At 43.3% G+C, this 22,032-nt stretch overlaps 1 protein-coding gene across 4 annotated transcripts in view; it reads left to right on the forward strand.

The window, feature by feature from the left end:
• The window catches only part of Tmtc1 (transmembrane O-mannosyltransferase targeting cadherins 1), a 217,429-nt gene that overhangs the window by 102,948 nt on the left and 92,449 nt on the right, over positions 1-22,032 (forward strand). For all 4 annotated transcript variants that reach the window (XM_028892402.2, XM_028892401.2, XM_028892403.2 and 1 more), the window contains 3 exons: positions 564-645; positions 1,134-1,237; positions 16,355-16,544. In XM_028892402.2, the coding sequence (XP_028748235.2) occupies positions 564-645; positions 1,134-1,237; positions 16,355-16,544 (376 nt within the window). The remainder of the gene's footprint in view (positions 1-563; positions 646-1,133; positions 1,238-16,354; positions 16,545-22,032) is intronic.

Raw genomic sequence — 22,032 nt, forward strand, 5'->3', positions numbered from 1 at the left:
GAAGTTGACATTCCTGCAATCTAATTTATTTCCTAGGACAGAGGACAGTAAGCAAGTGAGAAAACAAGTGAGTGTGTGTGAGAGCTCTGTCTTTGACCCACCCCAGAAGCACAGTCTATTTCACTTCACATAATCTTGGCATCCTTGTTCTTCAGGGACAAGACAATTGTGAGATACTTTGAAGACATTGTGCCCCTAAATTGTATGAAGCAGGTAAATGTAAACTCATGTTATCAGTGTGTAGGTTAATCAGGGGCAAATGGCAATATTTATAGCTAACAATTCTAGGTGCTGTTCTATTTATTATTTCATTTATTCCTAACAATGTTCCCACAGAGTAGGTATTATTGCCATTTAAATGAGCAAAATAGATGTGCAGAGAAATGAAGACACCTGTTCCCACTCCCCAAGCTGCAAGTGGCAGAATGGGGCATTGAAACCCACATGCTCTGGCTCCAAAGCTCTTGGTATCTTCTCAGAACTCAGCGTCTTCACAGACAGGAGCATTGTGCTGTAGATGGTCGTTCTTAGATGTTCATCTTTCCTTTCCTTTCCTGTTTCAGGTGTCTGACAGGAAGCAGCAATGGGAATTTCCTGCTTACCCTGAGACCGTTTTTAAAACGGGCCATTTTGGTCATCAGTTATGTAAGTATATAATGTATACTTCGAATATAGCTAGTAAGGGTATTTTCACCTAGTCTCCACTCAGAGACATGCTCCACATTACTTAATAAACTCACTATCAACATCATCTCTTAGGGAAGGTTTATAGGTAGTAAATGTTGCTTTTTAGCAAAGGTGTGTGTGAAAGGGTACACGGGAACCTGATGGCATAATGTGAACAACATGGGGTTTTAAAGTCCCTTTCAAAGTGTTTTCACAGTGACCTGGATGTATCAGTATGCAGAGGTGTGGATACAGCTACTGCCGCTTGTCCAGGAGGCTTTAGTTTGGAAGCTCAGCTGAATGGTTCCCCATGTCATGATTTGGGGCTGGGGTTACACAGGCAGGCTTAGCTATCAGCTGTCAGGGGAGGGGACAGCTGACTCCATTTCTTGATAGAGGATCAGAATACATAAACAAAAATGGAAGAGATGTAGGTGGACATTTCATCAGGTCTTCTTGTTCCTAAGGTGACTGTCATTTTGTATTTCCGCCTGTGGATAATGGGAGGAACTATGCCACTCTTCTCAGAGCAGGACAACCCAGCTTCGTTTTCACCTTACATCCTTACAAGGTCAGTGGATGTACATTATGTAAACTTTATTTGGTACTTAGTAGTTTTGTTGGACATTTTTATTGCCTTAAATCATTTTTACAAAAGAACAGGTCTCACTGCACTGAGTTCATACATATTGGATCCTAGTCAATAATATTAAATCACAGGCCAGCTACGCATTTCAAGGAAATAATGATCATGAACTAGCCAGTATGAGGACAGGAAGGGAAGCACTATTTATATGTTTGGAATTCTTTTCAACCCATGTGACCATCTGGGCAAGATTGTGGCTATGATTCTCACTGTCATACATTTGTTTATTCGACAAGTATTTTATTAGATGCTTATTGTCTGTGATATACATATCTATTGAGTGGCTTTTAAAACAAGCATTACAGATCAGAGAACAGAGATGTGGCAGAGATTGATTAGACAGCACAACCTGAAATCCAGGGAGTCTCAGAACAGCAAACAGGAACAGTATTTGCAGCAATAGTGCTATGGTGCTTTATGCATCCTCAGAAGCTGTAGAGACGCTGAATTGGGAAGGGATGTTGATGTGTGTTCCTGTGCTCTGGGGAGATGTTTGACTGCTTATCTGCTGTGTTGTACTGTTAAAGTTTTAAGATACAATCACATCTGTCAATTTTAATAGCTTCAGATCATATTCTCCATAGTGTTTTAAACATTAAGATGTCATGTTCAACTATTTTCATAGTCATACTGTACATATACATACATAATCATATGTTATACATTATAATGCTATACCATTTTAATAATAAATTTATGGCAGTAACCTTTACTATTTTGGTGTTTATATTTTTGTAATATGTTATAAGACATGGTAAATCTTTTGTTTTCAGGTAGGGTCTCACTATATAACATTGGTTGACCTTGAACTCAAGATCCTCCTACTTCAACCTCTTAAATGCTAGGATGACAGAAAAGTACCACCACCTTGACTTATGATAAATCTTAAACTAAACTTGATAAGGAACTGATTTATAGTTGGGCCTATTTGCATTTCTTAGAGATAACAGAATTTTGACCTTAGTTTTATGTCAAACAGCAGTTTTTGCCCCATCAGTTTAGTGTACATGTTTTAATCAATATGCTTCATTACTTGTTTTTGCCTGCATGGTTTTTCTTATGTTTTGTGAGATTTTTCTCTTTTTATTTTTAAATTTTTAATCTGTAAATTTTATCTCTTGGTGCTGAGGATCAGTTTGGTGCAAGTCAGTGCTCTCCTGAACTATACAGCCTGCCCCTCTTTTCTCATGTAGACCTTTTATTTTAGTATTAAAAAAAAGTCTTCCAATCTGACTACTGACATATTTTTATAATAAAGACTCTGTCAAAATTGCTTTCACTACTTTGACACGTTTGTGTTCATGGTCTCAAATACTGTTTCCTAAATCTCTGACGTTAGCTTACCTCTTAAGTAGTATAAGAACTTTGTAATGTTGTTAGTATTGTACATTTTCAAAATGTTGTTCAGTCTTGAGCTTGCCATCTCCAATTCAGCTCTCTGGTAATGTTGCCTGTCCTTTTTAGATCTCTCTCACTGACATTCAGTCTCCAGACTCTTTGTCTGGGTATTTTTAGATGTGACAGTTCATGGATGAACAGTTCTGGTCTATGGCTTCTTCAATAGCTACTTTCCACATTTAAGAGAAAGCAGGACATCAGGTCTGTTTCTGCTTGGTGGGCCCACTGTCTTAGTTAGAGTTATTATTGTCATGAAGAGACACCATGACCACAGCAACTCTTATAAAGGAAACATTTCACTGGAGGCTTGCTTACAGGTTTAGTGGTTTAGTCCAATGTCATCATGGTGGGAAGCATGGTGGCATGCAGGCAGACATGGTGCTGGAAATGTAGCTAAGAGTTCTACATTTGGATAGGCAGACAGCAGGAAGAGAGAGTGAGCCACTGGGCCTAGTTTGAGCTTCTGAAACCTCAAAGCCCATCTCCAGTGACATACCATCCCAACAAGGCCACACCTCCTAATAGTGCCACTCCCTGATGACTAAGCATTCAAATCGATGAGTGTATGGGGGCCATTCTTATTCGAACCACCATACTTATCCTTCAGCTTTGGGATAATGTCCTTTAATTTTGGGGTGATTTCCCTTCAGCTTTAGGGTGATGTTATTTGTCTTTGGGGTGATCTCCTACCAAGCTTTCTGTCTATGAGTTGAGGCAACCACTCTCAGCTTCGAAGTTAGATGTAGCCTACACCATGAACTACGCCAGAATGGGGAGATGGAGCAAATATTCCTTCCTGTTTTTTGTTTGTCTTTTCCTTCATCTCTTTAAGGGAGTTTTTTAATTTCCTTTTTGAGGGCCTCTATCATCTTCATAAATGATATAAAAAAAATTTTTAAATGTTATTTTTAAGGTCATTTTCTTGTGCTTCAGCTGCATTGGAATGTTCAGATCTTGTTGTCATAGGATCACTAGGTTCTGTGGTGCCATATTTACCATTGTATTATTGATTGCGTTCTTACACTGGTGTTTAGACATCTGGATTTGGGATGGTTATTGGTCTAAGTATTGATTGGTGTGTTTGTCTTTTTTGGATGGGTTTTTTGTTCCTTTATTTTATGTTTCCTCTCTGGTCTTCTGGCCTAAGTGGCCAAGGGTTCTAGTGACTGGCAAGTCTTCGGGTCCAGTTGGGTGTCTCCATTGGGGTTTGGGAGCCTTGGGTCCCTAGATCCAGCCTGGCCTCTGATAAAGCTGAAGTCCTCATCTGAAATTGTAGACCACAATATGGATTCCAGGGGAGGAGGTGCTGGTCTTCTGTCTGGGGTGGACTGTACTTGGGCCTATGGGGTCTGCTGGAGTTGTGAAGAAGGGCTGGCCTCCAGGAGGATGATGAGGTGGGAAGAATACTGGGGGACCAGAATCCAGAGGATAGTGGCAGCCCGGCTGGTAGGTGGGTCAGTTACCTGCTCGTCTACTGATGAGGACTGCACCAGAGCTGAAACAAATACTCCTAAGGGAGTTAAAGACTTTCAAGGAACACCTAAGTCTGGATAGAGATGGAACAAACACTCAGGAGACATGAAAGGGAATATGCTGCTTCAACTCACCATCTGAGTATGTCATTTGTGTCCTATGAACCAGCAAACCCCAGGGCCTGGTTCAGGGTTCTAGTGTTTGGATGAGGTACTTGATCTCTGATCATGGCCTTCCTAGCTGTACCATCCCTGCCAACAAAATGGTGAGGTTGTAATTTTTCTTCTGGTTGGTGGCCTAATGACGACAATCTCTGGTGGAATCTCTGCCAAACTTAGGATTTTGGTCAAATATTTGCCAGGTCTTGCCAATTACTCACAAGATACAGATAATTTTTCAGTGAGGTCTGATATACTTTGCCAGCAGCGCTTTCCATCTAAGTCAGGTAATTCAGTCCACACAAAGGGATAGACCAGAATGTCTCAGTTACTCTACCTTTATCTCTTCCTCCTTCTTTCGGAGTTTTGAAACAGGCTCTCGCTCTGTGGCCCAGGCTAGATTCAAACCTATAGCAATCCTCCTGCCTCAGTTTCCCTTGTACTGAGATTGCAAGCATGTACCACCATGCCTGGCAATATTCTTCTTTATCTTAAATAATATGTTTCCATTCTTGAGTTTCAGACTTCAGATATATAGGTCCTGGGGTCCTAGGGACCGGTGACCACAGTGTCCACACTCTTCTAAGGTGACAGCATTAGAAGAGACCTGTTCATGCCTCCATCACACCATCTGGGAGCACACACTTTGCTGCTGGCACGCTGATGCTTCTCTAGTGAACTTTCTTGGTTTGTTTCCTGCTTTTGCTAAGCTAGCTCCTGATCACCTGATTTAGCTGTGAAGTCTGTCTCTACTGGTGTCAATTTGTCATTGTCTTTGTCTGTCTGCCTTACTGAAAAATTCTTCTGCGTTCATCTGCCAGGTCTGACAGAAGAATATACTTAGACTGTGTGGCCTGAGCCACAGACGTAAGCCCCTCTTAGTTCTTCAGGCTGGAAGTCCCAAATCAAGATGCAGTCAGAATTGGTGTGTGGTGAGGTATCTGTTCCTGCGTGGCAGACAGCTGCTTACTCACTGCGTCATTCTTTGCAAGTTCTGGAGTGTGTGCGCATGTGCGCGTGCGCGTGCGCGTGCGTGTCTGTGCAGGAGCGCGTGTATGTGGAGGCCTTCCGGTGTCTTTCTTCGGGTGCTGTCCACCTTGTTTTTTTGAGGTAGGGCCTCCGACTGACTTGAATTGGACAAGTAAGCTAGGCTAGGTATAACATAAATTGCTAAACAGTCTTTTAATAGAAAATCGGGAGCCAGATATTGGGGTAAAAGCTGAAATATCAGAGAAGCAGAACAAGCCACAGCCAACCTCACCTTGCCAACTCCTCAGCCGATCCTGTTTCCACAAATCCTCATACTGAAAGCCTCTGAGTCCTTACCCCTGAGGGTCTCAGCTGAACTGCTACCCAGTTCCTGTCTCCCCGCCTCTTATATACCGTTTTCCACCACCCATGTCACTTCCTGTGATAAAAGGCATGTGTGCTTTCCAAGCAAAGGCATGAGATCTCAAGTGCTGGGATTAAAGGTGTGTGCTACCATGCCTGGCTCTGTTCCCAGTGTAGCCTTGAACTCACAGAGATCCAGACAGATCTCTGCCTCCCAAGTGATAGGATTAAAGGCGTGCGCCACTACTGCCTGACTTCTGTGCCTAATTTAGTGGCTGACTCTGTCCTCTGATCCCCTGATAAGTTTATTAGGGTATACAATATATTGGGGTATACAATTTATCATCACAACTAGGCTGACTGGCAAGCAACCCCCAAGGGTCTACCTGTTTCTGTCTCCCCAGCAGTGGGATTACAAGAATGTGCCACCATACCCAGGCTTTTTACCCAGGCCCTGGAGATCTGACACAGGTCTTCCTGTTTGCATGGCTAGCATTTTACTGGCTTGATACCTATTTTTTCAGGGAACCACTCCTAATGAATTAGAGTCCCTCCCATATTAGTTACTTTTCTGGACATTGAGACCAAAAATCCTGACAGAAACAGTTTACAGGAAGAAAGGTTTGTCTTGGCTCATGTTTTCTTTCTTTCTTTTTTTGTTTTTGTTTTTGTTTTTGTTTTTCGACACAGGGTTTCTCTGTGTAGCTTTTCGCCTTTTCTGGAACTCACTCTGTAGCTCAGGAGGGCCTCAAACTCACAGAGATTTGCCTGCCTCTGCCTCCCGAGTGCTGGGATTAAAGGCTTGTGCTGCCACCACCACCCGCCCGGCGGCTCATGTTTTCAGAGGAAGGCTTGGTGGGGTAGCTTAATCCATGGCTCTGGGAGCAAGTGGTAGTTGGCTGTTCTAGGGAGCGGAGGAAGAGGCCAGAAACTAGGCCAAGCCATGAGTGGCGAAGGCTCACCCCTAGTAACCCACCTCTTAGTGATTCCACAACTTCCCAAAACAGCACTAGTGTCTGGGAACCAAGGATGCAAACATATGGGCCTGTGGGCGACACGACCCCGGTGACCTCACTTGGCCTTATCCTCCTGGTAAGCTCGTCTCCAGTAGTTACCCTGGAAAGTAGAGCTTGCTTCCGAAGATGCGGTCTTCCTGGCCTGATTCAGTCCAAAGCCACTTCCTGTACTAGATTTGTGAACTCTGTGTGACTTTCACAGTTATCTTTGCTTCCATCTCAGAAGTATTTTCTCTTTTAAAGCAGGTATAAAAGTTACTCCCTCGTCCAGTGACACTGACCAGTGTCTCTCCATTGTAGTGGCTGTAGTTACTTATTGCATGTTGTCTTTGAACAGTTCCTGTGGCTCTGGAAATGGTGTGTTTCCCATGCATTCAGCTCTCCCTATTTAACTGATCTGAGACAAAATGCCACCATGGTATGATCGTGCGAAAATGAAAAGGAAACTTACCTAAGGTATAAGAACATGACAGAGGTCTCCAGGGTGACCCTGGCTCATTATGGTCCCTGTTATCACTGCTGCCTCTGTACTACAGCTGTCATCTTAGAACCCTAGTGGAGGGACACCTGAGAAGTGTGGTTTCCTCCCCTTGTGTATGTTCTAATTTGCTTCTCTGCTGTGTGATAAAACACCTTTACCAAAAGCAACTTGGGCAGGAATGATTTATTCCGTCTTACAGTTTACAATCCATCATTGAGGGAAACCAAGGCGGGGACTCAAGGAAGGAGCTTGAAGCCGACATCATGGAGAAATGCTGCTTAGCAGCTTGCCTCCCCTGGCTTGCTCAGTGTACTTTCTTATATAACCTAGACCTACTTTTCTATGGCAGCTACTGCCTACAGTGGGCTGGGTTCCCCTACATCAATCAGCAGTCAAGAAAATGCACCCACAGATATGCTCACGTATCAGTTCAGTGGAGGCAGTTCCTCAGATCGTTCATGGCTCAGTCTTCAATGAGACCATCTTCACTGCGGCCTCGTGGTCTGCCACTGTGTCACTGATACAGCTTCCTTCTGTGCGTCTCTCTCACAGCACTCAGGCTGTGATGCTCCGTGCTGTGCCCAGCTGGCATTTCTAGTACTCCTAGTATTTAGAAGGTCGGTGGTTTCCTAATGTTTTTAGGATAAGGAGTCAGGGTTCTGTCCACTGCTGTACTCGTGACATTCTTCTTGCCGCCTCCCCACCCCCCTGTAACCCCACACATCTACTGGCCTTAACTGCCTCAGCCCCGGAAGTCCAGCCTCCTCTGTGTTCCTGTCTGTTTGTGCTTCCAGTCCGCAGTACCCTCTCCTCCATTCTTTGACCTCTCTGTCTTCTGTAAGACCTTTCTGGAGGCTTCTGAATCCTTAGGGGTGCCCTGTTGCTTTCAGTCACACTTTATTGTGGACTGTTTGCTGATTTCCATTTACTGTACAGATGGGAATTTTTTTGTTTTTGTTTTTTTGAGACAGGGTTTCACTATGTAGCCTTGGTTGGCCTGGAACTTGCTATGTAGACAATTTGGCTTCAAACTCATAGAGCTCTGCCTGTCCCTGCCTTCTAGTGCTAGGACTGAAGTCATCTACCATCATGCCTTGTTCTAAGATGGGGATTTCTTAAGAGCTGAGACCCTGACATGAGAACCTACAGAAAGCCCATCACCGTAGAAGTGCAGTATCATCTTTGGTTTTCCTCTTTGAGACTTAAGGAAATTTGCAGATGTTTTTCCTGGTGATAAGATCTCCTGCTTCCCTGGATGGACCATTTTTCTACCATCAAGAAAAGATGATCAAGAAAACCCTTGACATTCCTGTTTCCTGTCTGTGCTGAGTATGTGAGCAGGGTATAAACCTTTTGTGCTAACATCTTCATAGATACTATTCATACAAGACATTTGTTCCTAAACTATACCAAAATCTTGAGACAAAGGAACAGATCTGTATTGTACATGCACAACACACATAACTTAGGTTGTGATCCTACACAGAATCTTTCAGTAGTTTTTCCCTGAGGAACTTTCATTGGCTTTATTTTTATTTTTGTTTTTTCTCTTCCTTTTCTTCTTCTTCTTTTCTTCTTCTTCTTTTCTTCTTCTTCTTTTTCTTCTTTTGGTGTGTGTGTGTGTGTGTGTGTGTGTGTGTGTACAGGATCTCACGCTGTATCTTTCATTGGCCTGCATCTTACAGAGATCAAGCTGTTTCAACCTCCTGAGTGTTGGGATTAAAGGCCCCCAAGCCCTGGCCATTCCATTGGCTTTTTTATTTACTTATCTATTTACTGACTGGTGCCTCAGTTCTTTGCTTATATCTCCCTCTTCCTAACACATTCTAGATAGTTTATTATATACAGCCTTGAGATATACATATAGGCAATCAAATTATCTCTGAATCCATCTGCATTTCACCAAGGTGAGACTAGGCTGTGCTGACTTGAGAGCAAACCTGAAATCCTGAGGTTTCCCAAGAATGGTGTGATTTTGCTCACCATGGGGAGGCTATGGATCCTGCTCCCTTCCCAGCAGTGGCTCTAGGTTTCATTTCATAGTTGTACCAATTGGAACAGCTAAGTCAGTGTGGCAGAGGAAGAGGAAGCTGGTGGAGCTCACACCTCTCACATTAAGGCTCTCAAATTCATATCACAAAAATGAGTAGAAATAAAATGATAAGCTCCCTTGTAATAGGATATTACCCAGTTTCAGTGCTCAGTTTTGTGTTGTTGATAACCACCCACATCCTCTCCCTCCCTCCCTCCCTCCCTCTCTCTCTCTCCCTCTCCCTCTCCCTCCCTCCCTCTCCTTGTTCCTGCCCAATGCTGTACTGTTTTGAAATTTGTCATGGATAGAATATCAATACAGTCATCATTATTTCTATCTTTTACTACAACATGTTCATGATACCTGCCACCCCCCAATAGCTGGTGATTCTATAACAGCATTAGTGTACCACACTGCTCCTGTGTAGCACGAATTCTATTTGGTCTTAGTAATAAAAACCCTGAGTCAGATATAGGGGTAAATGCTGAAAGATCAGAGATACAACGGAGCAAACCACAGCCACTTCTTAAATCGCCAACTCATCAGCCTGAAAGGAGACTATCTCCTGTCTCCTCCTGCCTTATATTCCTTTCTCTGCCCAGCCATATCACTTCCTGCTTCCTCCTCCCAAGTGCTGGGATTAAAGGTGTATGCCTCCCAAGTTCTAGGATCAAAGGCATGAGATCCCAAGTGCTGGGATTAAAGGTGTGGGCCACCACTGCCTGGCCTCTATGGTTAACTAGTAGCTAGCTCCAAACTCTGATCTCCAGGCAAGCTTTATTTGTTAGAGCATGAACAAAATATCACCACACTCCTGTTTCAGCTTTCAGAAGCCATCACCTCTGCCCAGTTGTTATTTGCCCCACCCAATTGCTAGAGGGCTGGAAGTACAATGTTTCCAACGTGCCTTGCAGAAATACCTATCAGATACGAATACCTACCAGATATGCCTGAGAGGGCCCATGATGGTGTTTGCTTTTAAAAATGATGATGGATGACACAGTTAAAAGAATTGTTTTATTCAGTTTGCGGTCTAACTTTTTTTAGAAACAAACTCTTCCCTGGTATTTTACTGTTAATAAATATTCTTAGTTGCATGAGCCATGAGAGCAGAACCCTTCAGTCTGGTAGGATCCTCACAGACCCTCATCCATTTGTTAACCCACAGTATACGTTATTGAGTCTAGGGCCCAGTTGTCCCCTGGCTCAGACACATACACCCCTCTTATTGAAATTTGGTATTAAAATACCGCCATTCAACCGTATAATCCATGACTGTCTTCTTACCACCAATGCAGTATAAAGACCCTGGTGAGAGTCAGGGCCAGAGCTTATCATCTTCAGCACCTAAGATACACACAGAAAATGAGTTACTATTTACTGAATCTTTGAGAGAAGATTTCCTGTGGATTGAGAAAGGCCATATAGGAAGAGGCTTTCTTAGGATGTTCTGGAAAAGGTTCTAGAGATGATATTAAGCAGGTTGTGTCTGCATAGCCTTGTCATTCCTGGGGCCTAGGGACCTGAGGCAGTCTACTGAAGCAAGAATGGAGCTATTAGGAGCTGAAAGGGTGACAGTGAGCAGCTGCCGCAGAGGGACAGAAAAGATCACCAAAACCTACAACTCTAAACCCCAAATCCAGTGGTTCCCACAGGGTCAAATGTCCAGTGGTTAGGTGATAATAGCATCTAATTTCAACAGAGTTCATAGCAGTACTATCCTTAACAGTCAAGACAAAGCCAACCCAGAAATCCACTTACTGGAGATTCAGTGCCTTGGTTGGAGGGAGGATGTTTAACCGGGAGAATGGGTGAAGGTCCATAGGTGAAGAAGAGGAGGCTGCCAGCAGCGATGGGCATTATGTAAAACGAGCAAGAGCTACTGCTTGTAGTATGGTTTTGTTCCTATGTCCCAGTCACAGGCATCTGTCTCGGCAAGGAGTGTGGTGGGTCCATTCTCTTTCTTCACTCAAAGGCAAAGGCACAAGCCACGTGTATTTCTGCCTTTAAGTCACTTTAATTTTTTTTCCTCACAAAAATGAAGAGTTTGGTTCCAGAGCTATACACAGTTTCAGTAGGGGCGGTTTGGTGGGTGCTCTTCCCCAAGAAGCTTATCCTTCCTGTGCATTTCTGTAATATCTTTTTGTCATTATGTGTTTTTGACAGGGCCTCTCACTCTAGCCCTGGCTGGCCTGGTGCTCACAGTTGACTGGGTCCTGTTCTATCAACCAGGAGTCAAGATAATCCCTCATAGTTAACGTTCACAGACCGTCCTGATCTAGACAGTTCCTCAGCTGAGGCTTCTCCTTTTCAGATGACTCTAGACTGTATCAAATTGGCAGTTAAGGTTAACCATGACAGTCGTGCAGGCTGGTCTTAAAGTCACAGTGATCCTCCTGCCTCAGCTTCCCAAATTCTGGGATTATAAGCATGAGCTGCTCACTTCTGACTATGAAACCCTCCTTCAATCATTGCTGGGTTCTCAATAAAAATGAATCTTTAAATTGTTTACATTGAATTTCCAGTTCTCTGAGTTGGCAAGACATTTTTGTGGTTTCCCCCATTAATGGGATTTATAGTTAGTAGAAACTTGGTAAATAATTCATTTTGTTTTTGTTCTTGCTTTAAAAAAAAATGAGAACCCAGCAGGGCAGGAATATTGCACAGGCTATTTCATTTCTGAATTTTTAGCAGTTTGAATGTAATTCACAGAGAAGGAGTTAAAAAGAAAGTCTGTAATTGTTGATCACAGTTAGCTCAAATAGCCCTCCCTAAAAGATAATTAGCTTTTGGAGTGATTCCAAATGGCTTCTTTGTTGCTTATATTTGCAAAACATTTTTCCACTGCTATGTCCGTATCTCAGAAAGTACTTAAAGAGTTTGCTAGCTACATGATCAGAATCCATACAAATTGGAAATCAGTGACTGCTTCTCATCTGTGATTTACTCTGTTCTCATTAAGATTATAACTTAAAAAAACATGAATCTTAATTTTCTTTTAGTTGGTACAACATTGCAATCCTAGAAAACAAGCAAGTGGAGGGAACTTGCAGGGCAAAGCAAACATATGGACTTCAAATAAGAAGCCTCCATAGTTAGCAAATATCCTATGTGCCAAACGGAGCTAGAAATAAGATGTTTGAGCAGTTCTTTCACCTACCCTCTATTTAAGGTTTTTATCATGAAAGATATCAGATACACACCAAATGGAGAAGGTGGCATGCCAATGCCCACATAGTGGTCACTTGGAGCACTCACAGTCCTCAGCCGGCTGGTCCATTAGCAGCCACTCTGTCTTCTCTTCTGTGCCTGGTCAGTTATATTGAAGCAAACCCTAAACCATGACTTTGATACACTCAACTAATTTATTTCTCATGGTGTTTTCCCATCATAGAACATTATCACTCTTTAAAACCTAGTGGTGAGTCTCTGTATCCAGCACTATTATCCATTAATATTATAGTTTTTCCCAATTATATGATAAAAGCTTAGTTTAGTAGTGGTTTCCTTGAACTAGCCTCTTTTTCAGTTATGTTTCCTAGTGCTGTGTTAAAATTCCCTTACAAAAGCCACTTAAGGGAGAAAGTTTGTTTCCGCTCCGAGTTCCAGCGTACAGTTCCTTATGGTGAGGAAGCAACAGTGACTGGAGCTTGGGGCAGCTGATCAAACTGGGACCAGGAAGTGGAGAGCTGTGACTGCTCAGCTTCAATTCTCCTTCATATTTAGTCCAAGTCTGAGGCCGAGGGAATGCTGATACTCACTATTAGATTGGGTCTTCCCACTTCAGTTCACCTTATCAGGTAAACTCATAAGGTACACCAAGGGGCTAACCTAATTTAAATAATTCCTCACATATATACCTGGAGGCCTCTCTCTTAGGTGATTTTAGATCCTGTCAAATTGGCAATCAGCCATCATAGTACGTAAATAGAGTCTGTCCTCTGGGAGGTCTTGTAGGCCATTCTTAATTTATGTGTGCTTCCCATTACCGTATGCTTGTTTAAGAAACTAGCTCATTGGTGCAGTGATTTCTCCCACATCCTGGGCATTCTGTCCCCAACATGTCATGTAATGTGTTCTGATGGTTCTTGTATGTTTTCTGTATTAGTAGTTGGCTTTAGAACTGGTTCAAATTCAAGATTTTGTCTCTGTCGTGTTTTTTTTTTTTTTTTTTTACAAGATTATTTCATCATGGGTCTGTATAAGCTTTCTCTCTCTCTTTAAGACATTAAAATGAATTAGTGAGCTCTATGTACTTGATTTGTTTTATTGTTATTTGAGACAGGGTCTCACTCAGTAGATATCCTAGCATGGCCTCTGACTCAGAGCTATCTTTCTGCCTCAACCTCTTGAGTGCTGAGGCTGTAGGCACTTACCTGATCCCTCCATCATATAGTGCCACTAACCTAATATGTTTAGCCGTTGTTGATGGCTATTCTGTATATATTTATTTCAAGCGGAAAATGTTTTAAGCAATTTTTAAGAGGAGGGTGTGAATGACAACTGCTTTGTCTGTGAAATGTGTGGTTCAGTATCCACCAGTCAAGCCATGCAGAGACTTTCCACTGAACTGGAGGGAGAGGCATCGTGCACCCATGCAGAGAAAGCAGTACACAGTAATGCTGCTGGTTTGCTGTGAGATAGCATTCTCAGGTAACAGCACATAAGCCCAAGACTTAAGTGGATTCAGTCCTTGCTATTTGTTCATTAGCATTTCATTCAGAATTGCAAGGGAGGGAAGTGGGGGGAAATACTGTTGAGGCGTCCCACTCCCACCTGTTTCTGTGTGAGAGTTGAGAGTAGTTTTCCTCGTTGGCATGGGTGATTTCTCACTGCAAAAGAAGTGGTGGAAGAGGTGATGGAAGAAGCAATTTGGATTCTCTGAGGTCTGGAGTAGCCGGGTTGATGGGTTTCACACTAAAGTAACACAGTCATGGAACTTGTGTTAGCTGCTTTTTCTGTTGCTGTGAGGGAAGTACTCGACAAGAAAAACTTGAGGAATGAAAGGAGGAAGGGTTTGTTTTGGTTCACACTTTGAGGGAATAGTCCATCATGGTTGGAAGGATGTGGTGGCAGGATTGTTAGGCAGCTGGTAATCCTGCAGTCATCATCCGGAAGCAGAGAGAGATGCATGCTGGTGCTCAGTGTGATTTTTCCCTCTTACTCAGTCTGGAACTCAAGCCCATAGAATGAGGCATCCCAAATTCAAGATGTATCTTACTACCTCATTTAAATTCCTGTAGAAATGTCCTTCACACACATCCACAAGCATGACTCCCCAGGGAGTCTAAATCCTGTCAAGTTCACAGAAGGTAACATAGAAACTCTGCTTTAACCTCTGTGTTACTCTAAGAATCCCTTCTGTGGGGAGGGCTTCTCTTTGGGCCCTGTACTCTTATGACATTCCTCTTACTTTTCCCTGTTCTTTCAGGGTATATCATTTGCATTATTGTATTTATAGTCCTTTGAGAAAAGGTGTTACCTGTTTCTATTTAATTGCATATGGGTGTCATAAGCAAACTCGGTTGTCCATCACTTACAGTGGTAAGAACAGGTTTTGTTTAGTAACTGTTGACAATAGGGGGAAGATTTGAGTCCATTCTGATTTGTATGAAGGTGTCATCTTTATCTGCTTGCTTGCAGTTACTAGCTGAGAAGCCTGTCCCCCACTGCACTGGAGACAGATGCCTTGGCCTTCCTCATTGGTTGGAGTTTCAAGCATGGCTCTTAGGTCCTAGAGAATGATAATTCTGGGTTTGTTTGTTTGTTTAATACAGGCATGTATACATGTGTATATGCCTGTGGGTATAGGAATAAATGTGTGTTTGGAGACCAGAGGTCACCTTCTATCTTAGAAACATTGTCTACCTCCATTGAGATGGGGTTTCTCAGCCAGGTGGTGGTGGCGCACGCCTTTAATCCCAGCACTCGGGAGGCAGAAGCAGGCGGATCTCTGTGAGTTCGAGGCCAGCCTGGTCTCCAAAGTGAGTTCCAGGAAAGGCACAAAGCTACACAGAGAAACCCTGTCTCGAAAAACCAAAAAAAAAAAAAAAAAAAAAAAAGAGATGGGGTCTCTCACTGGCCTAGAACTCATTAGGTTTTGCTGGCTGTCCATAGAGCTCTGGTGATTGCCCTGTTTCCACCACACCAGCACTGGTATTAACTATGCCTGACTTTTTTAAGTGGATTCTGGGGATCAAATTCGGGTCTTCATGCTTGTGTGTCAAGAATTCTGCCTGCTAAGCTGTCTCCTTCACTCCAGTATTTAAGGTCTACACAGTCAAAATCCTAAGCCCCTTTTATACAGAGTCTATGAGGGATGCTTAGAGAGGCCCCTTGGGTGTTGACTAGAACAAAGAACAAATTCTCTGCTATGCAGTTACTCAGGCAAGCATTTTAATGGAGATTGGGGTGGTCAGATGTCTCTGGGTGTGGCTTTGTGGAGGTTTGAATGTATCTGTGCTGAGAGCCCTGAAGTTCTCAAGAACCTTGGGTGCTGCTTAATGACTGTGTAGGCTGTGAATTTGGGTAAACTCACTTTCCTCTAACCCCAAAGATGATGTTCAAGTAGAATGCCATCTACTTCACCGTAGAGCCTTGTCCTAGGCAGGAAGTGGGGGTAAGAACCTCCCACTTTCTCCCTGCCACTATTCCCTACCCTACCAACTGTGAATAAGAGATTTAATATCTCTACCACAAATACTTTACTGAAATAGTCTAATGTCAATCAGTCTACTATCAAGATGATGAGATATTTTCAAATATATTGTTATATTCTAGACAATAACAAGATGAGATGATCTTGTTTGAGACAGGGTTTCCTACAAAGCAAGACTGTGTTTGCCATTTACGTTCATCAGGGTTTCCTATTGCATTTATCCCATGTTTTGTGTATTTACTTGTGTGATAAGTTTAAATATCTTCCATGGGAACTGTGTCTTGTTTGCTTTCTGTTGAAGTCAGCACCCAACACAGTGGCTAGAAGCTGTGAGACAAGTTCCCAGATAATCAGTTTCATAGACAGTTTGATGTCTTTCCCTGTCTTCCTCTACCACAAATAATGACAGAACAGACATGCTATTTCCTAGAACTGTGGCAAACAAGTGTTTGCAAAATGTGGGAAGTTGTATTTCACAACTGTTCTCTTCATAGGTTCCTTACCTATTCCTACCTCCTGGCCTTCAATGCATGGCTTCTGCTGGCACCCATCACCCTGTGCTACGACTGGCAAGTGGGAAGTATTCCTCTGGTGGAGACCGTATGGGATGTGAGGAACCTCGCTACTGTCCTGCTGGCAGTGGCGATGGCCTTGCTGAGCCTACACTGCATGGCAGCCTTCAAGGTAATCTCTAAGAGCAAATGGATTCTCATATTGAAAACAGACCATCTCGGTCACTACTGCTTCTTTTCGTAATGGGGGTCTGGGTCAAAATCACATGTTACTCACAAAACTTTGCAAATTAAGTTTTGCAAATAGGTAATAATAGGTAATAAGTATTTAAAAGTGTTTAGCAGAGCTAATAGAACATGCCCATCTTAATTTTATCATGTCTTTATTTAAAAGATTTATTTTTACTTATGCATATATGTATGTGTCTCTATGTAGGTATACCATGTGTGTATAGATGCCTGTGTCGACCAGAAAAAGGTGTCAGATCCCCTGGAGTTGGAGATAGAGGTGTTTGTGAGCTGGCTGACTGGGTGCTGGGAACCAAACTCTAGTCCTCTGGCAGAACAGCAGTTGTTCTTAGCCACTGAGCCATTTCTCCAGCTCTGTATAATTTCTTTCATTATGTCTAGATACTTTGTAACAGTAAAAATTTCCTCCTGGTATGGTTAGCTAATATTTGAAGGAATTTATTTGATATAATGTCATAATAAATAATATACTTATAAATGTATAAGGTATGATTGAGACTCCATAACCACTTAAATTTGATGGTTCCTTCTTCAATCAGAAAAAAATATAAAACTGGACAAGATTATTAAATTCAATCATTTGATCATTAAAAAATGATCAAAACTAGAAAATATTGATTGATGGGAAATTGCCACTACATTGATGGCATGCCTCTCACCTGGGTTATTCTCATCCTCCTAGACCTGGTGATAAAAATTCACAAGTCTCCTAGTTGGAAGTAGCTGAACTGTAGAAAAAAGCAAAAGCACCTAGAATTTTTGTTTGTTCAATGCTTTGAGACAGTGACTCATGTCGCTCAAACTGGCCTTGAACTCTGTTTTGTCTGTGGATGACCTTGAGCTCCTGATCCTCCTGCCTCCATATTCTAAATCCTGGGATTACAGGCAAGTATTACCATGACTGGCTAGCAGCTAGGATTTAAGGGGGATTGTATAAGTGAGAAAGCTGCAGAATGCTGCCTAAAAGCCTCCCCATGCCTTCATGGTGACTGCTAGGTCATTATATGCGAATATGAAACTCTGGAAAGAGACTTGTTTGGGGCAATTCTGAATGAATTCTTCCACGCACATAGGTTCAGCAGTGGAGGGCAAACATTCACTCATCTGATTTATCTCTATATAATTTTTGTTCAAATCATTGGCAGCCACAAAACCAGCCAGGCACAGCAGAGATGATATCCAGAGATCCACACAGAAACCGAAACCGAAACAAAGAAACAATAGCAACAATTTTAAAATTCTGACCAAAAATTTCAGCATTCTCAACATGCAGGGCTGGGAGATGACTCAGGTGTTATAGTGCCTTTGCTGAAAGTATGAAGACCTGAGCTTGGATTCCAGGGCTGCTGTGGCATGTGTCTGTTGTATTGTCACTAGGGAAATGGGGATATGCTAGTCCATCAGTGACATATGTTTTATTTCTCTTGGGCGTATTGCTGATTCATGTACAAGTTTGCTTTTTAACTTTGGCAGACTGCCCCTGCCTGTGCAGTGGCTCCCCTGTGTCCTACCCCACAGGTTAGGTAGAGCTGGTTCAGTGTCCCTGCTTCAGTGCTGTGTCTCCCTCCTCCCTCTCCTCTCCTCTCCTCTCCTCTCCTCTCCCCATCTCCCCTTTTCTCCTCTTCTTCCTCCTCCTCTGTATTTGTATTCTCCAGGTAGACATTCAAGCTTCTGTTACAGAATATGGAGAACAGTCTAGAATTTTTTCATCATTGGCTCAAGGTCTTTCCAACAAAAATTTAAAGTAAAATGGTTTCCTCAACAACAAATTTTAAAGCTATTAATTTTTCCTCACGTGGTGAGATAGTCCCTCTGAAGGTGTGTCTGTTCAGGAGAGATGAAGGGTGTTCCATCCATGAAGGAATTTACCCCAGGAGAATCATGGGCTTTTCTTTGTGGCTTATACAAACTTTACATCATCAGGAAAGCACCCTTCTGACATGGTGTGTTTGGGGGGCTTCTTCCCACTGGTCTCATCCCAATAACTTCCTTCTTATGACCTGTCCTCTAACATTTTCCCTCACTGAGTGATGGGAAATGCTGCCCAGTGGTTTTTGGGAGTAATGTGTTGGATATGGGCTCTTCATGTCATTCTCACAGGTCTTCTTGAGATTTTAAGGACTTTTAATGACTTTTATAGCCTTGCAGCATCCCTATAGAAGGAAAACCTGGATAAAAAGAGGAGGAGGAGAAAAGATGGTCACCTGGCTTGGCTGATGGCCTCACAATGACAAAGACTGGTCATGAGTAGAGGTTCCAGCCTCCTGCCCCTGCTCTGAGCATGGGCCCCTGGGGGGTTTTAATTTTCTTTTCTGGAAGAGGCCATAGGTTTGTGCCTATCTGTGTATCTATCTCAGTCTCCTGATGATTTCCTTGAGATCAGGACAAGTCACAGCTGCAGCTCTGAGACCTGGAAAACAAACCTAGTCCTCAGGTCCTTCGGGAGGCGGCACTGTAGCTGCAGCCCTGTAGCCGTGAAAGTGCCTGCAGCGAGGACTGGAGGAGGCAGACTGGGGAGGGAAGCCCTGCACCCCTCACCTGAAGAGGTGGCTGCAGTCACTCCTGGGACTTCCTTTAGTGTCCGTTCCTAGCCTTTCTTTGCTTCTTGCTAGTCCACATCACAATCCTCATCTCTCTACTCCCCAAAGAGTAGCCACCTGGTGTGCAGAGATTCCCACCTAATGTCTCTAAATAAGGCCCACATTCTCAACAAGGAGGCAAGGCTAGAGTACGAGCAACTGTTGGAAAGTGGTTATCTGCACATGGACATCCCAACCTCATTGAGAACAGGATTCAGAGCACTCAAGTGGACACCCCCCCACACACACACACACAGAGACCAAAGAAGGCACATCTTGCTGTTGCTTTTTCCTGTTTTAAAGAACAAGATATTTGAGGTGTTGCTGCCCATGTGATCTGTCACAACCCTATCCTTGAAGCATAAATTAGCCAACCCTACAGCATAAAATTGTTATACCATAGACTCATACAATTGAACTAGGCATAATTCCAGATGACTAGAAATTATTTTGCATTTTGCTCATCAGAATAATAGACTATCATATTATAGTGCCACATGGATCACTGGGTTCTAGAATGTCTCATACAAACCCTGGTGAATTGAGCATCGTGTTTGAATACAGTGAGTGGTGAAACAGCAGTGAGCTTGGAGGACGCAGACGGCGTTAACCGAGAGTGGTCTGCGCTCACGCTGCTGCTCTTTCCTCCCCTCCTCTGGCTTGTATCCGTTTAGTTCCCATTCTCTGCACGCGGCACTTTCTCACTCACATTTCTTAATTCATAGAAAGCCCTCACAGGATAACAGGGACCCACCCCGTCTTTCTAGATAGTGTGTTTGGGGCATCTTGGTAGTTGAGGCTCTAAACTGCGCTGCCAAGGTCCCATGTGTGAGGTCAGCTCCAAAGCGGGCACAGCCAGGGCAGCTGTCCCGCCTCTGTCTCTGCTGGCTCCTCCTTCTGCCGCCTTGTTACCTGTGGCCACACTGACCTTGGGCCGCAGCTTCCTACCTCAGTAGCTGTCTTCCAGATTTGCCCTTGACCAGTACTACAGAACTGGAATTTCATTGGTAACCTTTCTCTGAGATGAATTTGAAAGTAAACTTACCCTCTCCTCTCATCCAGTGTGGGGAGAGACACGTGTTGCTGTGGAACTTAATCAAAGACCTCTGCTGCGCTCCGCCTCATTTCATGTTGTTGCGTTGCCATTGCCATACGTGATAAAGATGTGGCTTCTCTTCTGTGATTCTAATTTTTTATGGTAATCACACTTTAAATTTGTGGCCACACAGCCCAAGTGAAGCCTGGCCCCCTGTGCTGGAGGTAAGGTGAGAGCTACCTCAAGTTCTAGGCCAGGGCTGGTGATGAACTTTGCTGGTCCTCACCTGTGTCTGTTCCCCTCCCCTCCTGCACCATGCTGTGAGGTCAGACCAGGCCACCCAGGGCCTCTGACACAGCACAGTAGCCCTCACAGGGGAACAATGAATACATTCCAGCCATTTGCAGAGTCTGGTCATTGTCATGGTCACCATCATCCTGAAAGTGTTGCAGCTCAACTCCAGGAGTACAAAAGGGCTCCTGTGTATAAATAGCAGTGTTAATAACAACGAAAACCACTGACCCATGCTTGCTCAAACAGTGAGAATATATATAAAGTTATTGTTATTTATCAGCATCAACCCTCTCCCTCTTACCCAGCTCCCTTCATCCGCAGTGAAAGAGAACATCTTTAAATTCTAACAACTGCTCTCTGTCCTTTAATGCTACATGGGTTACTTTTCTCATCACACTGACAAACTTAAAGGAGGAAAAAATTCTTTGGCCCCACAGTTTGGATATACAGTCCATTATGGCCTAGCTGTGGCAGCAAGGCAAGGCTGCCTGCTCACATCTGGACAGATCAAGGGCCAGAGATGGGGTAAGAAGATTAGCCAAAGTCCTCCACGCAGCAAAGTACTTCCTCCAGCTGGACTGTGCCTTCTAAAGTCTCAGCTTCCCAGAATAGCTGAGTTCAAACACTTGAACCTGTGGGTGACATTCCCAATTCAAATCGTATGACAGGACCACCACAGATGTGTATAGTGTCTGTGTGTTCAGGTGTCACAGAAGGGCAGGAGCGAAATCACTAGTTTAACTATGTGAGGTGGCACTGTAAAGAAACTGCCAACATGACCATCCCATGGTATGATTAAGGGAAAGGTTTTTATTGTGCATAAGAGAGAGAAAATATCCAGAGGCATCTGGAAGAGTCCAGAGTAAAGAAAAAAGAAAGCAGACTAGACGTGGTCAGGGCTGTATTCAAGAGAAAAGGGAGAATAGCAGGAAGAGGGAGACTAGTGAGAACAGTGTGTATAGCCAAGGACAGAGGGTATAAAGGGAGCAAGATCTGAGGTGAGAAGGGCCAGGATGAGATCATGGACTTTGGGGAAAAATTGTATAACAAGTACTTGTGAGTAGGAGCTAAGGAAGCCTGGAGGCCAGCATGGGCTTTGATATGCAGCCACAGGTACATATCAATGGAACCATATGTCCCTTCTGCCAGAGGTAAGATAAATGACTCCTTCTGGCAGATGGAAACTGGTTTCACAAGTTCCTGAGGAATGCTGGCTTTTATCTATTCTCCAGAAGTCCTCCTATAGCCCAGTTGGAGCTCATTTCTAGACATATGGACAGCCTGAAAGACCTAACATTGACCAGCTAACCGTGGTAGTTATAGCTGAATGCTAATGAAGAGTTGGACGAGAACAGCTAGCGTCAGGGAATAAGTGAACACTGGAGTCACATCTTTATGGTCTTTAAACTTGAGAGATGTAATGGATGTCTTTAAAGGTACTTGAAATTTTATCAAAAATTAATTTTCTTTTAAGAAAGTGACTTTTAAGGGTGCTGAGACTG

This window comes from Peromyscus leucopus, chromosome 3, assembly GCF_004664715.2.
Source record: "Peromyscus leucopus breed LL Stock chromosome 3, UCI_PerLeu_2.1, whole genome shotgun sequence".
NCBI lineage: Eukaryota > Metazoa > Chordata > Mammalia > Rodentia > Cricetidae > Peromyscus > Peromyscus leucopus.